Source organism: Rhodamnia argentea, chromosome 2 (assembly GCF_020921035.1).
Source record: "Rhodamnia argentea isolate NSW1041297 chromosome 2, ASM2092103v1, whole genome shotgun sequence".
NCBI classification, from domain to species: domain Eukaryota; kingdom Viridiplantae; phylum Streptophyta; class Magnoliopsida; order Myrtales; family Myrtaceae; genus Rhodamnia; species Rhodamnia argentea.
This window is the reverse complement of record NC_063151.1, coordinates 26,188,934-26,211,859: the sequence shown is the minus strand read 5'-3', so window position 1 is coordinate 26,211,859 and position 22,926 is coordinate 26,188,934. Positions and strand designations below refer to the sequence as shown.

The 22,926-nt window shown below is 43.8% G+C and overlaps 7 protein-coding genes across 7 annotated transcripts in view; 4 read left to right on the top strand and 3 right to left on the bottom strand.

Moving 5' to 3' along the window:
• The first annotated feature begins 446 nt into the window (after positions 1 to 446).
• Positions 447 to 5,255, top strand: LOC115737315 (homeobox-leucine zipper protein GLABRA 2). The gene is made up of 11 exons (XM_030669373.2): positions 447 to 679; positions 792 to 1,084; positions 1,684 to 1,801; positions 2,065 to 2,259; positions 2,369 to 2,743; positions 2,844 to 2,945; positions 3,448 to 3,657; positions 3,805 to 3,979; positions 4,061 to 4,332; positions 4,424 to 4,510; positions 4,602 to 5,255. The coding sequence occupies exons 1-11, from the start codon at positions 593 to 595 to the stop codon at positions 4,980 to 4,982; spliced, it is 2,295 nt and encodes a 764-aa protein (XP_030525233.1). The 5' UTR covers positions 447 to 592; the 3' UTR covers positions 4,983 to 5,255.
• A 687-nt stretch (positions 5,256 to 5,942) lies between these two features.
• LOC115737316 (30S ribosomal protein S17, chloroplastic) lies at positions 5,943 to 6,755 on the bottom strand. The gene has a single exon (XM_030669374.2). The coding sequence runs from the start codon at positions 6,680 to 6,682 to the stop codon at positions 6,182 to 6,184; it is 501 nt and encodes a 166-aa protein (XP_030525234.1). The 5' UTR covers positions 6,683 to 6,755; the 3' UTR covers positions 5,943 to 6,181.
• Positions 6,756 to 7,049: 294 nt separating this feature from the next.
• LOC115737317 (photosystem I reaction center subunit VI, chloroplastic-like) lies at positions 7,050 to 8,041 on the top strand. Its single transcript, XM_030669376.2, has 3 exons — positions 7,050 to 7,230; positions 7,332 to 7,458; positions 7,720 to 8,041. Exons 1-3 carry the CDS (start codon positions 7,100 to 7,102, stop codon positions 7,897 to 7,899), a joined length of 438 nt encoding a protein of 145 aa, XP_030525236.1. The 5' UTR covers positions 7,050 to 7,099; the 3' UTR covers positions 7,900 to 8,041.
• Positions 8,042 to 8,615: 574 nt separating this feature from the next.
• Positions 8,616 to 11,441, bottom strand: LOC115737459 (rop guanine nucleotide exchange factor 12). Its single transcript, XM_030669576.2, is given in 8 exon segments — positions 8,616 to 9,080; positions 9,082 to 9,356; positions 9,455 to 9,775; positions 9,878 to 10,141; positions 10,247 to 10,321; positions 10,418 to 10,569; positions 10,683 to 10,799; positions 10,906 to 11,441. Coding segments are annotated over 8 exon segments (1,569 nt in total). The 5' UTR covers positions 11,111 to 11,441; the 3' UTR covers positions 8,616 to 8,920.
• Positions 11,442 to 13,223: 1,782 nt separating this feature from the next.
• LOC115737464 (glyoxylate/hydroxypyruvate reductase A HPR2-like) lies at positions 13,224 to 16,155 on the top strand. The gene is made up of 3 exons (XM_048273758.1): positions 13,224 to 13,311; positions 13,344 to 13,824; positions 15,287 to 16,155. The coding sequence occupies exons 2-3, from the start codon at positions 13,402 to 13,404 to the stop codon at positions 15,803 to 15,805; spliced, it is 942 nt and encodes a 313-aa protein (XP_048129715.1). The 5' UTR covers positions 13,224 to 13,311; positions 13,344 to 13,401; the 3' UTR covers positions 15,806 to 16,155.
• A 2,220-nt stretch (positions 16,156 to 18,375) lies between these two features.
• On the bottom strand, positions 18,376 to 19,468 carry LOC115737334 (dynein light chain LC6, flagellar outer arm-like). The gene is made up of 2 exons (XM_030669405.2): positions 19,071 to 19,468; positions 18,376 to 18,904 (listed from the first exon to the last, which is right to left on the bottom strand). Exons 1-2 carry the CDS (start codon positions 19,206 to 19,208, stop codon positions 18,761 to 18,763), a joined length of 282 nt encoding a protein of 93 aa, XP_030525265.2. The 5' UTR covers positions 19,209 to 19,468; the 3' UTR covers positions 18,376 to 18,760.
• Positions 19,469 to 22,370: 2,902 nt separating this feature from the next.
• LOC115737332 (folate synthesis bifunctional protein, mitochondrial-like) overlaps positions 22,371 to 22,926 on the top strand; it is a 3,248-nt gene continuing 2,692 nt past the window's right edge. The window contains exon 1 of the mRNA XM_030669401.2: positions 22,371 to 22,714. Within this exon, the coding sequence (XP_030525261.1) occupies positions 22,711 to 22,714 (4 nt within the window). The 5' untranslated portion in view covers positions 22,371 to 22,710. The remainder of the gene's footprint in view (positions 22,715 to 22,926) is intronic.

Here is a 22,926-nt window from a genome sequence, read left to right as displayed (position 1 = left end):
GTGCACCTAAGAATATGGTCCTAGGCCCCGCACACATTCGGCCAGGAATGAATACCCCATTATTTTTCATTCCCAACCAAACCCTAACTTAGCTAGGCACAGAGAGAGCAAAACCGAGCCGCCAGCTGAAGCCGAGGAGCTTAGGAGCCTCGAAGCCACGGAAATAAGGGAGGGGGGGTGAAATCGGAACAGAAAATACCGTTGTAGTTGTAGATTCAACCGCTTAAAGTTAGTTGCATGTCCTCTTCCCTCGTCTCCTTCCTCCCTCTCTCTCTCTCTCTTCTTTCTCTCTCAGCTGTTCCCTAATATCTAACAGTCAACTCCTAACAGCCCTCTCTCTCTCTCTCTCTCTTTCTCTCTCTCTCTCTCTAACATGAGCAGAGCAAAGTAAAGAAGAAAGCCCCTCCACTTCGTTTTGTTTTATATCCTTAAATCTGTCAGACCCCACCCTTCTCTCTCTCTCTCTCTCTCTCTCAAGCACCAGCGAATGTTCATCGCCACCACCATTGGTGTTTAACATGTTACCTCCTCCATAAAACAAGAACCACCCCCCAACCCCCCACCTCATCCCCTTCCTCCCTTCAAAACTGCCATGGGAGTCGTCGACATGTCGAACAACAACCCTCCCACCTCTCGCACCAAAGACTTCTTTGCCTCTCCCGCTCTCTCTCTCAGCCTCGTAAGCCCATTCGCCTTCCACCTGCCACGCCTCTTGCTTCTTCTTCTTCTTCTTCTTCTTTTGCTGTTCGATTGTATGAGTTGTGATTCCTGCTTGTTTCTGTCGGATTCAGGCCGGGATTTTCAGGGATGCGGGGGCAGCGGCAGCTTCGGCTTCGGCCAGCATGGATGTGGAGGAGGGGGACGAGGGGAGCGGAGGAGGAGGAGCAGGAGCAGGGGGGAGGAGGGAAGACACCGTCGAGATTAGCAGCGAGAACTCGGGCCCCGCCAGGTCGAGATCGGAGGATGAGTTCGATCCAGATGGGGACAACGATGAGGACGGCGGCGGCGACGGCGACAAGAGCAAGAAGAAGAAGCGGAAGAAGTACCACCGCCACACCGCCGAGCAAATCCGCGAGATGGAAGCGTATGTGCACATAACCAACGGTTTTCCTATACTCCATCCTAATACGTGTGGTATATACACTGAAAAGAACACTAGGACCACAAGATCAATTCAGAGCACAACAATTGATGAACGCCTTCATCTCAAATTGATAATAAAAAAACATTTCCGCATGTTCTAGGCAATAAATTATGTAGTTGGCCGTACAATGATGCTCAAGTTTTTGTTGTCTCGAGACTATATTAGACTGGGAAATGACACGGTCCAGACTCATTGATTAGTGTGTAAAATGCTTTGGCGATACAGAAGGACGGTACTTTACCATACATGTATACGTATTTATACATGAAAAGCTTCTTATGAAAAAAAAAAAAAAAAAAAAAAGAGGTAGTGACGTGCATGCATGGTTTTCTGGAACTAAAGAAACTACAAAAGAACACTTCTTGACCTGCTTTTGGTTCTTTGTTTGAATTGGGAAGGTCTGTGGCCATGCAGCATGCACTGACCATTTTTGTTCCTTTATTGCTTCTGAGTATGATTGCCACAAAGATTTGTATTAGCTTGAATCCATCTTGCATTAGTTAGCAAGCAATTTGACGGGGGAATTTTTTGTTTATCAGGTTGTTCAAGGAGTCGCCACATCCAGATGAAAAGCAAAGGCAACAACTGAGCAAACAACTAGGACTCGCTCCTAGGCAAGTCAAGTTCTGGTTCCAGAATCGCAGAACGCAGCTCAAGGTTCGTACTGGTCGTGATTTTCTCTTTCGATTAGGTCCTTCTCGATCGATTCTCGATGTCAGGCAGAATGCCCCAGTTCGAATGATTTCGGTCAGTTGGGGAATTTCGGGTTTTCCGAAACTTTTGTCAATTGTCATTGTTCTCGAGGTTGTTTTAGTGTTCAATGTTGAAGTGGTCCTTATAAGATCAGAAGAAAGCTTGCATTTTTTGTAGTTTTTCTCTCTTGTGATGGAAACTTTTGAAATGGCATAAAAAATTTGCAGGCAATTCAAGAGCGCCATGAGAATTCTCTGCTGAAAGCTGAAATGGAGAAGCTCAGAGAAGAGAACAAAGCCATGAGAGAGACCATCCAGAAGTCTTGCTGCCCCAATTGTGGCTCAGCCACCACAAGCAGAGACACCGCCTTGACAACTCAGGAGCAACAACTCCGAATCGAGAATGCTCGACTAAAAGCCGAGGTTCGGAAATTTTCCGCCTTCTGGTCATCGAATTCTCTATGGATCAATGAAGTTTGCGCAGCTCCTTTAACCCATTGCGCCCATCTTCCGTATGTTCTCGCATTTATAGGTCGAGAAGCTCCGAGTGGCTCTAGGAAAGTACACTCCAGGGACCGCGTCGCCTTCGTGCTCGGCGGGGAGCGACCAAGAGAACAGGAGCTCCTTGGATTTTTACACCGGAATCTTTGGGCTTGAGAAGTCGAGGATCCTGGAGTTGGTGAACCAAGCGATGGAAGAGCTTAAGAAGATGGCTACTGCTGGAGATCCGCTTTGGATTAGGAGCGTTGAGACCGGTCGCGAGATACTCAATTACGACGAGTATGTGAAGGAGTTCAAGGTCGAAGCCCCGAGTGAGGGCAGGCCCAAGAGATCCATCGAAGCCTCGAGAGAGACCGGGGTTGTGTTCGTCGACCTTCCCCGCCTTGTGCAAAGCTTCATGGACGTGGTAAGCCGACTAAACGATTCCCTAGTTTTGAATGACTGAAAACTGAAAATTGAGTAACGCATCAATTTAGCACTAAAAGTCATCCATTTATTTTGTACAGAATCAATGGAAGGAGATGTTTCCTTGCATGATCTCAAAGGCAGCGACTGTGGATGTCATTTGCAGCGGTGAAGGTGCCAACCGAAACGGCGCCGTACAATTGGTGAGTCGTGTAGACAACACAGAGAATCATTCTTTGTTCCCCCTTCTGATTTTGAGCTCAGTTGGGCCCAATTATTTCTCTTCAATGGAGATTTCAAGAACGTTACTTCACCATCAAACCATGCATTTACCACGCCACTCCCTCGGAAATATCCCTTCTGTCCTTTTTCTTCATGTGGTCCGTCGCATAAATGACAGCTACCAGTGTAAATATTGCCCGTATGGAACTTTTTCCTGTTGCAACCAAAAGCTCAACTGAAGGTCAAAAGTCAACTTTGAAAATCTCCGAAGTTCGAAGAACAAAATTTCTGTAATTGGACTAGAAAATGAAGCCCTTTTTGGAGAAAATTTCTCCTGAAGACTTTGGCAAAAGCCTAGTGGTAGTGGATGCAAGAAAATTGTTTGTAGGTAGTGGACTTGTGGTCAGGAATTTTTCCCGAAAGAAGAAGGTGATGGGTGGGATGAGATGAGATCCTGGTTTCTTACAGCGAGAAGTTTTGCAGATGTTTGCAGAGCTTCAAATGCTCACACCCATGGTGCCCACGAGGGAGGTGTACTTCGTCAGATACTGCAAGCAACTCAGCGCGGAGCAGTGGGCTTTGGTCGATGTTTCCATTGACAAAGTCGAAGACAACATCGACGCCTCTCTCGTGAAATGCAGGAAACGCCCCTCCGGTTGCATCATCGAGGATAAATCCAACGGCCATTGTAAGGTAAGACACAGAAAGATCAAGCATTTATTGTCTGCTTTATCGTGCAATATGCGGCAATAGTCTGAGCGTCGGATGCTGGAAGACGAAACTTTGGTGCTTTCCCCGATTAGATATGAACGATCTCGCACGAACCTATTAAATTTTCAGGTAATTTGGGTAGAGCACTTGGAGTGCCTGAAGACGACCGTTCACCCCATGTACCGTACCATCGTTAACAGCGGCCTAGCCTTTGGGGCGAGGCACTGGATGACGACACTGCAACTCCAGTGCGAGCGGCTTGTTTTCTTTATGGCGACTAATGTTCCCACCAAAGATTCGAATGGTGAGCATTAATGCACTCGCGTTCCTAACGATGCTTCCGATTCCAAGCAGGGAAGTTGGTTAATCAAAGACTTTCGTGCAGGTGTTGCCACACTTGCAGGCAGGAAAAGCATCTTGAGGCTGGCCCAGAGGATGACACAGAGCTTTTGTCACGCTATCGGAGCATCGAGCTATCACAGCTGGACCAAGGTCCCAGGTAAGACAGGAGAGGACATTAGGGTGGCTTCGAGGAAGAATCTGAATGATCCTGGAGAGCCTCTAGGGGTGATCCTATGCGCAGTTTCCTCCGTGCTATTGCCAGTCTCGCCCCACGCACTGTTCGACTTCCTCAGAGATGAAGCTCGCCGCAGCGAGGTTTAACCACAAGAACCTTAACAAATCTAATCTAACTCTGCATGAAATGCCAGGCATGAATTGACTAAAACTTTTGTTGTGTGAACTTCAGTGGGATATCATGTCGAGTGGAAGCCCGGTGCAGTCCATTGCTAATTTATCGAAAGGGCAAGATCGCGGCAATGCAGTTACCATCCAAGTAAGTTTCTTTAGTCAGTTGGACTCTTTTCCGAATCAAGAGTTGATCAGCTAGTTTCTAATTCTCTGAATTATCTGCTCCGCAATTGCAGACTATGAAATCCAAAGACAACAGCATGTGGGTACTCCAGGATAGCTGTACAAATGCTTATGAATCTATGGTGGTCTATGCTGCGGTGGACATCACGGGAATGCAGGCGGTGATGACCGGCTGTGACTCTAGCAACATTGCCGCACTGCCATCCGGTTTCTCGATCCTGCCCGATGGGCTCGAGTCGAGGCCTCTAGTCATCAGCTCTAGGCACGAGGAGAAGAGCTCGGAAGGAGGATCGCTGCTCACGATAGCTTTTCAAATCCTAACAAATACCTCTCCCACGGCCAAGTTAACTATGGAATCTGTGGAGTCCGTCAACACTCTCATATCCTGTACATTGCGGAATATTAGAACGAGCTTGCAATGTGAGGATGGCTGATAACTGAAGCTTTATCTAAGTAGATAGGGATAGTTCACTGTACAACTAATAGGGTGGAGAAAAATTAGCAGTTTCAAAAGCAATGGCTTTCCATTTGTTTTTTTGGTTGGATTGGAGGCTTGGCTTGGCTTTAAGCAACTTTTTATGCAGAAAATGGTGACTGATGGGCAAGGGAGAAAGAGGAAGTTTTGTTATTTATGATCTGTTAAATCGACAGAACAACATTATATTTATTCTTCCTGTATATAACTGCTGTTGATATTGTATGGTTCAGGAATTTGTCATCCTTTCTTTCAGGGTTTCTTGAGGGACATTATGCAGGATAAGCTACTTAATCCAAACCCTGCATCATCAACAGCTACTTACGGCTTTACAATGACAGAGAATTGTATTACCATATGTAATCCTAAGACATCATAGGCTTCGAAAGTGTCAGAATATACAATGCAATTTAGTGCTGTTCTATGTACTAACACACATTCTGATAAAGTAAAACAAGGCATTAGCACATTAAATTAAAGGAGTACCCGATAATAACTCCCAAGGTATATCATACTTGCGAGTTGCAATCCCTGCCAACACTATGCCGGTGACTCCACTATCATTATGGAACAACAATGCAAATAATTCTAATAATTCTTATATAGAGATAGCGATCGCAGAGTTTTAGTACGAATCTCCCATTCTTAGGTCGGATTAACTAACATAAACAGAAGCACAATTTATTTTTATTTTATTTGCTTACACAGCACCCATATAAACAAACAGCCAAATCAAAAGATTGATCCTATTCAGGTGACAAACACTGTCTCATTGGCATTTCATCAAACACTAGGGTCACTTTTTTGCCTCAAGGAGCTAAACGTATCAAACCATTGGAAGTTCAAGCCACCTGGTGGATCGAACAGGCACTAACCCCTGGAAGAACACCACTTCGTCCATGGAAAGAAGATACAAAAGTGGTCGATGCCGAATCTTATTTTAATCCTTATCCAAATAGCGTCTAGCTCAGTTGTTACGCAACTCATTCACAGTTCAGCGACGACAGACTTCCAAAATCCACTGTACCCAGTCATAAAGTTCGTCGAAATACAATTTAACACACTTGCAGATAACAGGAATTCGAAAAAAAAAAAAGGAAAAGGCAAGAAAGAATTCATACTTAAGAAGCAAGAACTTCCAACAATGAACCTCAAATTTCAAGCCTGTTGCTGACCCTGCGACTCCAACGGTAGGCCAAGCTCGCCCTCCCCATCACCACCGCTCTTGCTCTTGCTCGCCCTCGCGTTCCTGGCGGCGATCGGGACGGCGAGGAAAGTCTTGGTCTTGCTGATGGGGCGGCTCTTCTCGAGCTGGACGAAGTCGCCGACCTTGAACCGGTTGTCGGGGTCGTGGGCCTGGTACTTCTTCTTCTTCCTCACGCGGCGCTTGTACTTGGGATGCGGGGCGAGGCGCGTGACCTCGACGGCGACGGTCTTGTCGTTGGTGGAGCAGACAACGCGGCCCTGCAGGGAGCGCATGGCCCGGATGGGGGGAAGGGAAGTGACGGGGGAGCGAGAGGCAGGGGGAGAGACGGAGGTGGGCTTTGCGAGGAGAGAGAGCGGGGTGGTCCCATGGAGGAAGGTGGTGGCGGAGGCGGCGGCGGTGGTAGAGAGTTTGAGGGAGTGGAGAGGGTGGAGGAGAGAGGAGGTGAGAGACATGGTTGTCGCCTGTCGGTGTGAAGAGTGAGACTGGATGAAGAAGATGATAAGAGAGAGGAGCCCATCGAATATCTTTTGTTTTCTTGTTTAAATTTTGTCCAAACGGGATCCGAAAGGACCCGATCCAATAAAGGCCCATTAAAGAGATATGGGCCTGGACCATAAGGCCCATAGAAGGGGTCTAAGGTTCGACCGGATCTTGGATCCAATCAATGGGCGGGCCGGGTTTTGGGATCACAGAAGAATCGCGCAATTGGATAGGCTTATCCAACTCCGATCGTCCCCGCACCACACAAAGGTGACCTCGGATCGCTCTCCGACGAATTGATCCCGCCACGTGGCAAGCCGAGGCTCCAGCAGCTGATAAAGATCCAGCTACGAGAAAAAGTTCTTGCTTGCAACCTCAAGAGCACAGAGATGGCGTCGTCGCTCGCAACCTTAGCTGCTGTTCAACCGGTCGCGGTGAAGGGTCTCGGCGGAAGCTCCCTCGCCGGAACAAAGCTCCACGTGAAGCCTGCGCGCCAGAGCTTCAGACCCAGAAGCATCAAGTAATAGAACTACTCAAAAAGTCCATAGTCGTCAATCTCTTGAGCTGATTTTTTAGCACATTCCTCGTCAAATTCATACCTTTTTTTTCCCCTCGGTGAAGGAGCGGTGGAGTGGTGGCCAAGTATGGAGACAAGAGCGTTTACTTTGACTTGGAAGATTTGGGCAACACCACTGGTCAGTGGGACTTGTATGGATCCGATGCTCCTTCCCCTTACAACTCTCTTCAGGTTCGAGTCTCTGCTCGCTCTGATGCGATTGATTTCTCTTCATTCTCTTTCGTGTTTCCTCTTGGGGAAATTTCGAAATGATGTGTGCGTACTACTGGCAACATGTGAATGATGATGATCCTTGAGAAGTAGACTTGGTGATGAACTGATGATCATCCGGTGACAATGCATCTCCCTCGTGTGAATAAAAAAAAAAAATTGCAGAACAGAGTCTAGTTCATGAAAAGTTGAGAACTTAGTCATGTTTCCCCGATGCTGCAGAGCAAATTCTTTGAGACCTTCGTGGCTCCATTTACCAAGAGAGGTCTGCTGCTTAAGTTCTTGATCCTGGGAGGTGGTTCTACCCTTGCTTACTTCAGCGCCACGGCTTCGGGCGACATCTTGCCAATCAAGAAGGGCCCGCAACTCCCACCAAAGATGGGGCCGCGCGGCAAGATCTGATTTTGATCTCTCGGCCTCTTCAGTGTATGTATCCTCTGTACACTTCTGAAAGTCGTAGGGCGCCCTATGTGATTATGGTCTCATTGCTGTGTAACATGTAATGCCGTTGTCTGTTTGAGCATGACAAGGTTTCCCTTCTCTCCATGCCTTGACCAACCGATGTTTTTAACTTCCTGTTTGTAGTTCTGCAACATTACAAGTGTTTGATTGCCTCGATATAGTTTCCGTCTTTAGCTGAATCGAAGGAAACTGCATTCCCATAAACATACTCGCGGATTACAGGATAATTAACATGCCCAAGATTGAACTTGAATTACTGATCGTAAACAAGTACATCACACAAGGGACATAATGTAATTACTACAGATTAAATGCCCCAATGCAGCCTCGAGATAGTTCTTCGTTCGTTTAACGATCGAGAGAGTTCACTATCGTTTTTCTTTGGTTTCTCTTCTCCGTGTTCTGTACGTTAAGAACGTAAGAGAAAACTGACAATAAAAGAGGGAGATACATCTCTTAAAAAATGTGACTTTATCACGTTCGAAACCAATATCTGCCTTAGGCAGTTATCCAATGTGGTAAAGGGTTGTGGTACTCTATATGGGCGGATCACGGTACTCCCACACACCCTTAAAATTAAAGAGGCAGCATTTGCCGATCAACTTGGGAAAAGTTTATCATCGCCTCTTCTTGTGATGGGAGAGAAATCATGAACGATCACGTTCTGAGAGTGTAGAAGGCGATGATTAAGAGATCTGGTCGTTCGGAGGAAAAACTTCCCTAGGCTAAACGAAAGGTTTCATTGAGTAGGCAGGCCACAAAGTTACAAAGCTGCTTTGCTCATAAAGTCAAGCATGTAATATGCTTTCCTCTATTTACATGACGAAGAAAATAACTAATAGCTACTCTCAAACCCGTTCAGGGTCTGGGCACAGACAGATTGCCGGTTCTATGTACTCTCCGACGTTTCTCTGCCTTCTCTGTGGTTTTCCCTAACCTTTCTCTCTTCCTACTATTGTCACTAATGTCGTGCAGTCGGGCTTCTTAGACCCCCGGCGCGCTCGAGCTTTTCTATGTAAGAAAACTTCTTGGGCGTCCCTGCATTAGAGGATTTATTCATGTGCTTTCCGTCGCCGTCTTTTAGCAACTCATCGCCTCCTAGGTCCTTCTTCAAATCGGGTCTCCTTGTCCAAACTCCACCCCATGAAATCTGATAGAGTCATCGAACACGGCGTACCCGGAGAAGCAAGCTTCTCCATATCTTCTAGTGGTGAGGAGAAATTCTCCGGCGCCATGACCGGGGAGGAATGCCTGAACCCGTTCTTCTTGGCCGTTGCTTGTGATGGATTTTGTGCAGCATAGTCGGCGTGTAGGACATCTTCAACCCTCGACATGACTGTGAAGGCCAAGCTTTCAAGTACCCTTGAATAGCTCTCTAAAATAGCTTGACCTACATCCTGTAGAAACCACCTCTATCAGGTCATCAATATAACTGGATGTTGCGATAATTTGAAAGAATAAACATCTCGGAGTAAACAAGCAGCAGAATCTTTACCCTGTTATATTGGATTTTGCTGATGTCAAGCGCCGACTGGGGAAGTCCCGGGAACCGTTGCTTGAGGAGGAGTAAGATGGTCTCGGCTCTTTCCTCGAAGAGCTCTCTCTTCTCCAAGCTCACGGCTGAACCCCAAGATGATTTCCCGTCCTTGTGGGTCATCTTCCTCTTCCATATAACGATCGAAGCCTCGATCCTGTTTTTAAGGTCTAGAATCTTGTGCTCAGACGTTAAATCCATTGCCAACAGGAGCTGCTCGGGGTCGAAGAATTCCACCGTAATGCTCTTATAGATTGAATCTCCTAGGCTCACCCTTCCATTCTGTAGATCAAAAGCGAAAGGAGGATTAGTAAACCGATACCAGGTCGTACTTTCTTAAGTTCTTGTTGGGCTTCTCTAGCAACGTATCTCTGCATCAGTTACCTTAGGTAGGGATTCGATGTAGCTGTCAGGAATTTCCATTTCGGACAGAACCTGTGCGTTTATAGCCATGGCCGCTTTGAGCACCTGATTCACGGAATCTTTTTGAAACTGTAACCATTTCCGGGACTCTTCGGAGAGGCCCTCTGGAGGAACTTTGACCGTAGGAAGCCACCATTTGTCATCCATCGCCTTTTTCTCGGATTGGTCCACATCTTTCGAGACGTAATAGAACTCATTTTGGTCTTGGAAGTTGTCTAGACAATCCTGCACCAGACACAAGCCATTTTTACCGTCGAAGGAAGGGATCACCGGCAACGTAAGAGATAGAACAATCGACGAAAATGAAACCTTAAAAGCGTTTCCACTTACAATGAGCATGGCGTCCAGTTTGCGCAACGCGGGGATGTCCATGTGCAGATCCGTGCGCTGCTTCGTCACCATTATCTAATCAAACCGAATAAAGAAGGATATCGTCGCGTCAATATGTTTAGAGACAGAGGCAAAATGGAAAGAGAGGGTCAGAGAGATTGTGATCGTTACCTCCATATTCATCCCGTTCGTTTTCTGCTGTGAAGGAACGAATTCGACAATGTGGTCGGTGACTGATAAAAGCCAATTGATCTCCTTCTTCCACCTCGCTTTTGTTTCGGGCGACATTGGCTCCAGACGTTTTTGCTCACCAAACGCAGAAGCTGTTTCAGATTCAACAGATCAACATCAGACTATTCGAGCCTCAACAAATTGCAGAACTGAGAATATCGCAGAAAAATTCATTGGCTTGTGTATTCTCGTTCTGCTTTTTCACCTGCGAGATTTGTGATGGCATTTGATAATGCCAAAGCTGAAGAAACACCTTTGCCTCCCCCAGACATGTCCTCTCCCAAAAGCAACTTGGCAAATCTTTCCTTCATCAGTTCCATGTCTGAAAAACAAGAACGAAAATGTTTCACTCCGGGCATAAAGTTCAAACCATGGCAATCTGCGAATCGAATGCTAGGAAAACTAACTGTCCTAATCTCAAAACTCACCTGAAGGGTGCTTGTCCTTCCCATCTTCGCGGGACAATCGCGACTTGGCAACCTTATCATTGGTCCGATGGAGCGACCAATCCCCGTTCGCGTGATCGACGCTCATCGCCCTGGCATGGTGGCCCGTGGCATCCCGGGTCCCTTTGTGAGGGGGGAACAGCCTAGACCTATGGATCTCCTGCTCTTGCTCAATGGCCCGGACCATCTTGATCAGTGAAAATTCAACCTTGGGATCAAAACCAACCGGGGAACTCCGAGTTCGAGGAAGAACACAACCATGGAAATTGTCAAACTCTTTCAAGAATGAACAACTTCTTGAGTTGTGCGTGAGGGGGATAAAGGCAGGGGAGGAGGCCAAAACCAACCCAATGTGTGATGAGAGAGACACTAGATTTCTGGGGCAGAGTTGACAAGAAATGGGAATGATTTGCCTGAATTTTTCTTTTTTTCTTTTTTGGGCTTTTTTTTTTTTTTTAATGATTGACTTTGAACGTGGGATGCATGTTGGGAGGATTTGGAATGTTTAAGGAGATGTGTTTGAATTTTAGTGAATATTCTGATTCGAATTTTTTTTTTCTCTATTTCGAGAATGTTTTCTTCATGACATTCTATTGATAGGAATCCCAATTTTTAAGGACGCGAGAGGAAACCGGCAAAGACATGCAAGCCTGACCGCCCCTCTCTCTCTCTCTCTCTCTCTCTCTCTCTGCTAAGTTGAGGATAAACTCACCTAAAAATCAGGTGATGACTTATTGCAGCGAATGCTTCAAAAGGTTCTTTCAAGCTTTACAGAAGATTTGGAAGAGAGCCACTAAAGAAAGCAAATAGAATATTATGACCACATTGTCTTCGTAGCCCTGTCCGAATCCGACTCAACTTACTGATCTTTCGGGTGAATATAACTTGTATTGACGGAAAAATTACCAAAAAAGTCATAAACCCGTTACAATTGATCTGGTGACCGGCTGGAGGAAGAATGAGAAGAAAAAATAATAAGTAATAAAAAATATATTTGTTAAAAATTGCCACGTCGATGTCGGCCGGCCAGCCAAGCTAGCTGGGACGGGCTGAATTTGCAAAATTACAAAAATTTTAGGACTTTTTTTGATAATTTTCTCGCGTATTGACCATTCATGCTATTTGAAATGTCAATGGCAACTCAATTCGGGACAAAAATGATTTGCAGTCGATCCGGCTCGGTAGACAAATCCGACATGTGATAGCACAAACCGTAAAACAAACATTCTCTAACTGGGGAAATGGAAAACCGATGGTTTTGACTTCTAGGTGATGAACTACCGGCGCCTATAAAAAGGGGAAGGGAAGAAAATCAAATATTAGAGATGTGGGAGGAGGAGATGCACCACATACATCTGTATCATTGTATGTACTCATCTTCATTCCAATTAGATATTGTTTTTTTTTTTTTTGCATAATTTATTTATTTATTTGGTCGAATTTGAATAATTTATTTTATAAACCTACAATTTGCACCTCGAGTTCTAATCATACTTAGGGTATAGGTCGGACCGGACCTAGTACCGGACCAGACGTAAAATTCATCTTTTCTTAATTTAGTCGATTAAAAGAATAATATGTCGAGCAAACCCCGGTGGGCTTGGGCCAGCCGAGTTTAAGAAGGAATTGCTTGCCCAAGCCCACCCATTTTGACTCATGAGACCAACCAAGCCCGGGCGAATAGCTCGGTCGGGTCCGATCCGATCTGCTATTTTAATTCAAGTGGCTCCCCCGGTACAGTCAACGGAGCACGCCAAGTTATTCTTTGAAGAAAGTCTTAGGGATAATTCCATAGCCGATCCGTGAATCTTGACATTAAATATGTTCATATAGTCTGAAAATTTGATTAAACATGTAGCAAAATTTTAAAAGATTACGTTAAATAAATTAAAAATTTAGAAATGATATTACAGAATGAATTAAAATTTATAAATTATATTAAACAAGTTAAAAGTTCGTGAATGGCAACATATATCGAGTCAAAGTTCACGGGTCGTTCGTGCTAAAGGTCGAGATTAGGATCGGATTGCCCTGGACATCCGGACATGTAATTTCTCTTGGATCCCATTATTGACCTATTTTTTGAAATTGATTGTTGGGGTTCGTTTGGAATTATTGACAAATTATCTCCAGAAAGTACTATGATATTTGCTAATGAGCGCATGAGCCCGCCTAAGAAATTGGACCGACCCGAGGTGGGAACAAAACCGGAAAATTCAAAAACCAAAACAGATATCGAAACGGCGTCGGATGCTTCTGCTCAAGAATCTCTCGCGATGCCACGCTCGCATCGCCACCACACCCCCCACGAGGGCCGATTAGCAGCCACAGAAGAGCAACCTCCCAAACATATAGGAACGCCGTAATCGCTTCGCTGCCTTCTTCCTCCAAATCCACCATATACCCAGGAGCTAAAAACACCCCAATCCTCCAGAAAACCCTAACTTGCTTTGACCCACACGCCGGACCCCATCAACCATGGACTCGATCGGCGTCCTCATGGCCTGCCCGATGTCCTCCTACCTCGAGCAGGAGCTCGAGAAGCGCTTCCACCTCTTCAAGTTCTGGCAGGTCACCCAGAAGCCCCAGTTCCTCAAGGAGCACTCCGGCTCCATTCGCGCCGTCGTTGGCAACGCCATGGCAGGCGCCGACGCCGAGCTGATCGAGGCCCTTCCCAAGCTGGAGATCGTCGCCAGCTACAGCGTCGGGCTGGACAAGGTCGACCTGGGGAAGTGCCGGGAGAAGGGTATTAGGGTTACCAACACCCCGGATGTGTTGACGGAGGACGTGGCCGACCTAGCGATCGGGCTGTGTCTGGCCGTGTTGAGGAGGATTTGCGCGAGCGATAAGTACGTGAGGAGTGGCAAGTGGAAGAAGGGGGACTTTAAGTTGACCACCAAGGTCCGTTTCTTATTGAAGATTTCCCAGTTTTTGTGTGCGTGGTAACTCATTGGGTTGGCTCTGATGGTGCGAGGTTTAAGGGACGGATTATTGTGTTCCTTTGTTTGTGTAGTTGATAATCGCATGTTTACCAACAACGTTGCTGATTGAGTGCTGAGAAAGGAATTTGGTTTGGCAATTTTTGGCTTGAAACAAATTGCGATCCAAATTGATTGTGTTAAATATGGAAGATAAGAACTTGGGCCATGCTTTTGGGTTTGCAAGTTTTCTGCTGCAGAAAGTTTCCATTTTTTCCCTGCTGCTTTAGGAAACGAGGCAAACAAAAGTTTTGAAAGAAAACATGTTTTTGGGTTTATCTGGCTTGCTAAAAGATGAGAATACATGCATTGCGATGATGAAAAGTTGAAGATTGAAAACACAAACCTAGCACACTCGTGGTACTTCACATTAGTCTTCCTGGAAGCTGGGTGGAATGTTTGCTGCATTATGAATTAAATTTGCATGCGTAAATAGTGGATATGGCCCACGTGATGCTATACCATTTTTTCTCACTTTGACTGCACGGGAATGCTTGCTGCATAGTGCTGAGAGATATTGATGCTTTTGGGTTGGCTGTTGTTTGGTGTTATCTGTTGGGTCCTAAGTTGTTTTTCTTTCTGCGGACGCTTTAGGTTCTTCTGTTTCTACTTCATGCACGAGCCGCATACTCTTAGCTGGAGTTGGTTGATGATGAGACCGGTTGATTTGCCTTTTATCTCTAATATGCTTGTTTCTTTACCATTTATTACATAGCTTGGCCCTTCTCTGATTTTCTTCTGTTAGATGCAAGGTTGAAATTTCTTGGGTAATGTGATGCCTTGGGCTGTATAAGGATTGGTTAGAGTTTTTGGAGACTGGCACAACATGCTCATGTTCAAGGTTCATTGAGATTTACCAGAATTACTTGGCCTTATCATGCCAGTTGTCAATTGAAAAAGTATTTATGGACATTTTTCCTTTGAAAGCTGATAGGTAAAGGGAGGATATTAAGGGAAGCAGTGAGTGGAGATTCCCCTGCAGAAAGCCGGATGAGGGGAGACCCTCATGTCCGGTTCGGTTGCCGGGGTGGAGGGTTGTGTGCTTTCTGTGCTTTTTCAGGGCATTTAACCACTGGTCCCTCTATGTGCACAGCTAATTCATGTATATGCGTATGCTTGTGGACTTGCGTGAATAGAGTAGGTTTGAGGAAATATTGCTTTCCATCAAACATAGTAGTAAAATGGTTTTCCATCATTCCATTCAATGATTGATCATTTAGGGTGTTTAAGTTTATGATAATTCAATGGAGTTACGGGGTCATCTAAATTTGTAAAGTTTCTCCATATCTTGCCTTTTCTTATGTGTGTTTAAAATCTCTTGATCTTTTTGTAATGAAGATAATTTGCTGGGTTCATGAGTAAGATATGAATTTGTTTTCTTTCAGTTCACTGGAAAAACAGTTGGAATCATTGGATTGGGCAGGATAGGCACAGCAGTAGCCAAGAGAGCCGAAGCGTTCGACTGTCCGATCAGTTACTACTCCAGAACAATGAAACCAGATTGCAAATACAAATACTATCCTAGTGTAGTTGAATTGGCCTCCAATTGCCATATCCTTATTGTTGCATGCCCTCTCACGCTGGAGACACACCACATCATCAACCGTGAGGTCATCGATGCATTAGGCCCCAAGGGTGTTCTCATCAACATTGGTCGAGGCCCACATGTTGATGAACCCGAGCTCGTATCAGCACTGGTGGAAGGCCGACTGGGTGGGGCCGGGCTTGATGTGTTTGAACAAGAGCCTGAAGTGCCCGAAGAGCTTTTTGGGCTTGAGAATGTAGTTCTCTTGCCTCATGTTGGAAGTGGCACGGTGGAGACTCGCAATGCCATGGCTGACCTGGTGATTGGAAACCTAGAAGCTCATTTCATGAACAAACCACTTTTGACTCCGGTTGTTTAACTGCTGTCAAAGGTATGTGGATACTGAGATTTATTGAGGCCTTCTATATGTAGCTGGCACTCCATAATTGATTGTTCCCCCTGTTAAATTGAGGGGGAAACGCTTGTTGGGCTAAAGGAACTGCCTCACTTTGATACTATAATCTCCAGTTTTTAGTGTTTTTCAGACTAGAAACTCCAACCACGGATGATTGGTGGTTCAAACTATGGCTCCATTGGTGCTTTATTAGATTTGTTGACTTGCTTGTTTTGTTTGCGCTCTTACCAATCACTAGCATGTCCCAATGATCATGGAGTAATTGTAAGTTGGCTTCGATGTTGTAATAAATAAGAGTCTTCTCATTCTGTCCACTGCTAGTGGCAAAAGTAGCATGTTGTTTTGCAGAAAAATGCTTTGACAATGGACATGGTGCAACTGAAATCGGGTGAGTCATGAAATCGTCCAATAAATAGATTTTGATTGCCCATATATGGTTTGTCCATAGGATAATATGGACTGTCAAAGTTGCCCTTTTCCAGTGCATTGGACAGAATTAAAACCAGTCTGGTCTTGGCTTATGAGTATATATCAATGCACCCATCCGATGATGAATTTCAGCATGATTTTGGTTGATTGCACGGGCTTGGGGTGTATGCTTTCTCTCTATGCACAGGATCAAGTCCAAGAAAATTGTGGCACCATGGCAATTCGCATTCTGTTTCAATTGTCTTTTATAAATCTTTGTGATAAGGATGACAAAGCAGATGATCTCACGTTTATATCTCAAAATAGTGCTGATTTGGTGCCGAGAAAAAGTCAATTGCTCGTAGTTATTCATGGCTGAACGAAGACAAGTGCAGCTCCAGAACCGAAAATATGTTGGCTGCGTTTAATCGTCCTGATTTGGATTGTGATAAGATAGGATAAAAGGAAATTTGAAATTCTCTAAATATTCTTTGATTTGTAAAAATATTTCATCATATGTTTTGTGTAACCTAAGACATGATTTGAAATCTTTGAAAATTTTCAACATAAGAAATATCGTACCATCTTCAACAAGTGTCCTTAACCCTCCCACGATCATCTATAACTTGAGAAAATTGTTGAACACTTGGTGAGTGTGGACTTGAAGGTGGAGCTGCTTTTGGGTTTTTTTGCGCGGGGGGGAAGGAAATGGAGGGGGATTCCCTTTTCCATTAAGCAAAATTCTGACTAAAGGCGAGTAAAATCTCTGTCTAGCGTTTCATCAAACACTTGGTGAGCGTCTAGTTCAGAGTCAATCAAGAGAGAGATCATGGAACAGTGGTGGCTGAGAATAAGGGGTTGGGAACTTTCGAAGCAGAATTTCTGCTTAAACCTATTTCGATATATTATTCAGTAATGGGGGAAAAGCTGGAAACCGTCTGAGAAAGAGAGGGAGCCACGAATCAGGTGGTTAAACCTAGCCTTCCAAGTGAGCTGTGAGCAAAAGCTCCGGCGAAGATACTCAAGAACACCGGAGTGAGAGAAGGTCATGGTGGACGGCCGCCAGCGTGGTGGTGGGGTGCCGCCAGTGAGAAACACCAAGGACGGTGAGTCTTGCTTTAGGTGGGTTTTCCTCATGCGTGGGCATTGTTAAGTATCAAAATTTTATATCGTTATCAAACACATTTTTTGTTCCAAACTCCTCTATGCAACGGAAGTACCGAATAAACATTTTATCAATATGTACCCGGATTTTGATTCGGTTAATGTCACCAAACACCGGATATAATAATTTATTATCTTATATGAATTCAAATTCGGAGCCACGAATCAGGTGGTTAGCCCTATGATCTTCCAAGTGATGTGGCAAAGGCACCGTGAAATATAGTTAAGATTTACCGGTGTGAGAGACGGTCATGGTGGACTTTGGAGAATGGTAATTAAATGGGCTAATGAACAGATTAAAAGGGCGTACCAAATGCACGGTGAATCTTGCTTTAGGTGGGTTTATCCTCCCTAAGCGTAGGAATTGTTAAGTATCCAAAAAACTTCAAAACATGCAAATTCAAAGGCATTTGCGAGGTTCCATCTCTCTATGCCGGATGTCTCGTCTAGCATTTTATCAATATGTATCCGATTTTTGATTCGGATAATATAATAATTTATTATCCTATTTGAATTCAAATTCAGACTACTAAACGCAATCATTATATATGATGCTTCTTTTTATTGCACAACACGTAAAATATAGTCAATTTATTTGTGTAGAAACTGTCTATCTAGACGTTTGGGAATGTGCTTAAATGGGCTAATGAACAGATTAAAAGGGCGTGCCCAAATGCACATAAAATGTTGTCATAAGTTTATCATCCCCAAACCAACCATACGATTCAAATGCCCAAAAAATTTCAAAACATCATGAAAACTTCAAAGGCATTTGCGAGGTTGACTCGTAAAAAAAAAAGTGTTATCTCCCCTCTAACCCAAAAAGAAACGAAATACTCTTAAAGTGCATTTTGACAAGGCCGGTCCGAGTTTGTTCCGACTTTTGTGGAACTGAAACGCAGCTGACCTTACATCAGATAAGTTATCCAAAAGCCGCAAGAATCTAAACCACACAGACAATCTCCAGTGGCCTCCTCCTCCATGGACATTCCATCATCATCGTCATCGTTGATACTTCATCAGCAGTTGAAGCCAAATCATCAATTGGACAAAGGGTGAATGACCATTTCCCAGAAAAAAATCATCAGGAAAGGTCTTCACATCCTTTCATTTCTCAAAGATACATACAAAAAGCACAACAACTCAGATGCCCCTCCAGAAGTTCAAAAAGCATTTAAAGCCCATCTCTCCCTCCCTCTCTCTCTCTCTCTTCCCAAGAAGCTAAGCTAACAAAAAGAAAAGGAAAATCTTAAAGCTATTTGACAACCTTGAGAGTGATGTGCCAATGGCACCTTTCTCCCCCATCTCGAGGCTCTCGTGATGCTCCAGCATGAGAATACCGGGGGTTCAAGAAGAAGCCCCTTTGAAGATGAGGAAGTTGATGGTCTCCAAAGTGAAGTATATGAAAGTCCCTTTTGAATGGGTGAAGAAACACCCAAAGTTCGAGCCCACCACACACTGCCATCCTCCCCCATATCTGCTATCGAACTCCTGTCATGTTTTCACACGCACGAAACCCAGAATCCAAAATAAGATTTAAACAAAGGGAAAAAAAAAAAACCAGGAAAACACAAAAAGCTGCCCAAAACTATCTCTTCTCATCATCTTCACCGCTCTTGAACGAATGGCAAAACCTGTGGAAACGAAAAGGAAGCACCTTTTTGATGTGGGCAGCGATGGATTTGTAGTCGAAGACATCATGCACATCCAGAGCTTGAGAAGCACAAGCCATGGCTTGGATCTGCATCCTCACGGGCATATCCGTGTCCTCAATCAAAGCCTTCCCTTCCAACATCTTTGCGAGATATCTGAGCTCTTCTTGCAGTTTCTCCTTCCTCTCTGAACCCTCGGCGAGAGAACGGTGAAAAATCTTTTTTGAGGGTCTCTCACTCAGAGCCTCATGCTTTGCTGAACCAACTGGGTATTTATGGCATTGGTCCAAGAGCTTGCCTGGAACGGTTCCAAGTGTGGTCGAGTCATAAGAAGGCAACTTTAGCTGGCACAGAGTCCCAACTCTGCATTGCCTCTTCGTGTTTATCTTTATCTATTTCCCCCTCCTCACTTTATGGTCCATTTTTCAACTTTACTCTTTTGTATTCCCTCCGTACTCTGCGTCCGATCTGATGTCATGTTCACGAGGATAACGATGGTAAGGCTCAGCAGCACTAAAGGCCGTGGGGGAATCAACCATCGGTCTGGGTCTTGGCTTTCTTGGAGTTTTCTGGTTTTATCTGTAAGAGCAATCGGCAATTTGAAGAGGATGTTGATTAATTTGGTGGGTTGCTTTGAACAAAAAGAAATCTCAGCTTTTTCTTTTAACTGAGATCTGATGATTGACGGTTCTTCCTTGTTTTCATTTCTTTGAACCGAAATTACTTTGCCACCCATGAGACTCGAAAACAAGTAAATTTGTCGTTTTAAGCAAAATGAGACAATGAGTCTGTGAAGGACGAATAATGAACAATTGCTGAAAATATGACTCGAGTCTGATCATTTCCTAATTTTAGTAGTTCCCTCGTTTAAGTAATTTATCTATTTGAGTTGTTTTCCTACTTAAAATTTCTATTTTTCGATACAGATATAATGCGACAAACACTTATTTATTTTGGGTGTAATTTAGAGGCTTAATACCCAAACAAAAAAAAAACTCCAACTTTAGCATTTGTCCTAATAATATTCAAAACTACTTTGTTGCCTCATAAAAAATTATCAATTTTTACTTTTATTCCAATTCTACTGGCTCAATACAAAAAAAAAAAATCAAGTTTAGTATATGTTCTTATCATAGAAAAAACTTTCCTTTGTCTCATAAAAAAACTCATCAACTTTTACTTTTTTCTTAATTTTATCATTATTAATTGATCCTACGTGCCTTGAATTTACCAATGAATCTTTGAAATTCTAAAATAGCAAGTTTCAAGGACAACGAGATTTGATATCGTTCGTCCAAATAATTAGATTTTCATGTCTAGTCGTTCTTTGGGCTATTGAGTGTCGGGGAGAATCCGAAACGCATCATCTTGAGTAGGTCTATATTTCCTAACAATGTGTAAGGGAAGCAAACAACAAAAGAAAAGTTGAGAGATTTTTTCATGTTAGCTTTTTGAGTTGTAATTCATTAATGACGTAGAAATGCCACGTATGATTAACTAACGGTGATTATGGACGAAAGGCTAATGGTGGTCAAAATGAAATAAAAATTTGGGATTTTTTTATGAGAAAAAGAAAATTTTTTTATATAATTGAAATATATGCTAAAATTTGATTTTTTTTTTTTATCAGTAAAATTGGGACAAAAGTAAAACCGGAACTTTCTGGATAGGTTTTCACTTCTCTTAAAAGAGTTAAAACCCATCTAAAGAAGAAGAAGTTGACTGAACGGCAGAGAAAAACACAAAGAACTCACTCAGGACTTGATCGACAGAGAGCCTCCGGAAGCGTCCCTACAGAGCGTCTTCCCGAGCAGATCCTTCTTCGCCGGCGACACCTTAGATATGCCCTTGAGGACGGCCTCGAATATCTCCACCGCGCTCTTCTCAGTGAACGGCGAGAATCTGCCAGCATCACTTACAGCACCACCCCCGCGGTCCCTCCCTGCCACCATCTTCCGCGCCACGCGGTACAGCACACCCCGCTCAGCTTCGCTACTGGTTCTCCGATAATCACCCCGGCGAGCCAAAGTCCAAGAGCCTCAGCCACCCCTGGGAGTCGAAGAGCATGTTGTCGGGCATCATGTCCCGATGAACGACGTCGTGGGGTTGGTAGTGGGCAACGGCGCCCATCAAGATCAAGCTGGGGAGGGGAGGGAAGAGGAAAAAAAAAAGTAAAAGAAAAAAGAAAAAGAAAAGGAAAACAGAAAAATAAAAAAAAAGTAAAGGGTGAAAATGTTATTCGGCTATATTTTTTTTTCTTGAAATAATTTGAGCATTTCAAACTTATATTTACAATAAGATCTATTTCAAGTCTTTATTTTAAAAAAATGATAATATTTCGTACTCTTATTTATAATTTTACTTATATTCAACGAAGTTTGTGTCCAAGATAACATTTTAATAGATTTCGGCTCTTTTGCGTGTTAGTATACAGGCGTGCACGACATCTGCTTCCAAATGTACGGTGGAAGCACAACTCCCTTGTGATTAAGAGCGTTCATGGCAGATTGCCAGGCAAATTAGCAAAAATGTTCTCTATCCTACGTTTGATTGCTATAAACTCAATCGTTTCAATTAGTAATTATAAGTTTAATATGGTGATGGATCGCCAATTTAAATCAAAAGCAAATAGATTTTAACATGCCTTGAAGCATTGAGGAATTTAAAAGATTCGAATTATTAATCATTTATGGATGATAGATTTGAAACAAACAAGGGATTTGCATCAAATTTTATTGATCCGAGTTGATGGCTCCTATTTTCGTAGGGCATGGATGCGCGATGATCGAAATTGAATATGAATCGATAACAAAGATGATTGAAATTTGTAGAGAAAGTTAAATAAAGGCCCGATCTCGTCGGCCAACAAAAAATCTTTCAGTTGATCGAGTACATTTTGTCCTTTACCTTTTAATTTCTTTTCTTTCTTTATTTTTATTTTTTTTTTCTTTCCTTTTCTCCAATGACTGATCTCAGGCGATGGTTGGTCACCGGCGATGCCGGAAGAGGGTTGTGCGCGGGCCACATTTACAGGCCACAGGTGAGGTAGAGCCTCGTAAGTGGCAAACGATGGCTTGCAGGCCCTTGTCTAGTGTTTGGGCGAGGGCCCGAAAAAAAAGAAAACCAGGAAAATGGAAAAAATTTAAAATTAAAATATTTTTCAATAAATATATCATTGATCCATCCATATATATATATATATATATATTATGTAAAGTTCTCATGCTTAAAATAAAATTAATATTTTTATTTGAGAAAATAAAAGCAATTGCTACCGCTATCCGTAGTTTCCCATTGGACTCTAATAGCGATTTCGCAAATACCTTTGTGAAAAATCCTAGCTCTCTGCCCCAATGTTAACAGCGGGCACGAGCTGCAATGGAGCTCCCTTACACCGGTGCCTCTTCTCTCGATGAAGGTCAACCGATGGCAGAAATTACCCGACTAATCCATCGGGTTTCGAATGACGTCGACACGCTGTGTTCCTTGTAGCTCTCGCGTCGCATTCTCGTCCTCGGTTCTCTGTGCTCAGCTCTCAATACGAGGGTCCTGAGCAACCCCCATTTGGGGCTCCATTCGGCCGCCGCCGACGGTTCCCGACCGAAGGCTTCGATCAGTCAAGCTATAGAGTGGACTGAAGCTTCAATGGGTGAGCTTATTTTCGAAAAAGCGTCTTGGGTAGTGACTGAACTCCTTGTTTAACGTAATTTTGGGGGAAAGTGGGCATTTTTATTGTTTCGTTTCATGCTAATCCCAGTGGATGCATGTGATTTGTTTTCTGATTGTTTTGAAAGTGTTTCATGTCCTTTGGAGATCGAATTGCAATTGCCTATGTGGTTATCCAGCGTTGGATCTGGAAGA

Coding starts and splice junctions, on each gene's coding strand:
- LOC115737315 (XM_030669373.2), top strand. CDS start 593: ATGGGAGTCGTCGACATGTCGAACAACAACCCTCCCACCTCTCGCACC. Junction 680..791: donor CCGCTCTCTCTCTCAGCCTC/GTAAGCCCATTC, acceptor TGTCGGATTCAG/GCCGGGATTTTCAGGGATGC. Junction 3,980..4,060: donor TCCCACCAAAGATTCGAATG/GTGAGCATTAAT, acceptor ACTTTCGTGCAG/GTGTTGCCACACTTGCAGGC.
- LOC115737316 (XM_030669374.2), bottom strand. CDS start 6,682: ATGTCTCTCACCTCCTCTCTCCTCCACCCTCTCCACTCCCTCAAACTC.
- LOC115737334 (XM_030669405.2), bottom strand. CDS start 19,208: ATGTTGGAAGGGAAGGCTTTGATTGAGGACACGGATATGCCCGTGAGG. Junction 18,905..19,070: donor TCGCTGCCCACATCAAAAAG/GTGCTTCCTTTT, acceptor AAAACATGACAG/GAGTTCGATAGCAGATATGG.
- LOC115737317 (XM_030669376.2), top strand. CDS start 7,100: ATGGCGTCGTCGCTCGCAACCTTAGCTGCTGTTCAACCGGTCGCGGTG. Junction 7,231..7,331: donor TTCAGACCCAGAAGCATCAA/GTAATAGAACTA, acceptor CCCTCGGTGAAG/GAGCGGTGGAGTGGTGGCCA. Junction 7,459..7,719: donor CCCCTTACAACTCTCTTCAG/GTTCGAGTCTCT, acceptor CCGATGCTGCAG/AGCAAATTCTTTGAGACCTT.
- LOC115737464 (XM_048273758.1), top strand. CDS start 13,402: ATGGACTCGATCGGCGTCCTCATGGCCTGCCCGATGTCCTCCTACCTC. Junction 13,825..15,286: donor ACTTTAAGTTGACCACCAAG/GTCCGTTTCTTA, acceptor GTTTTCTTTCAG/TTCACTGGAAAAACAGTTGG.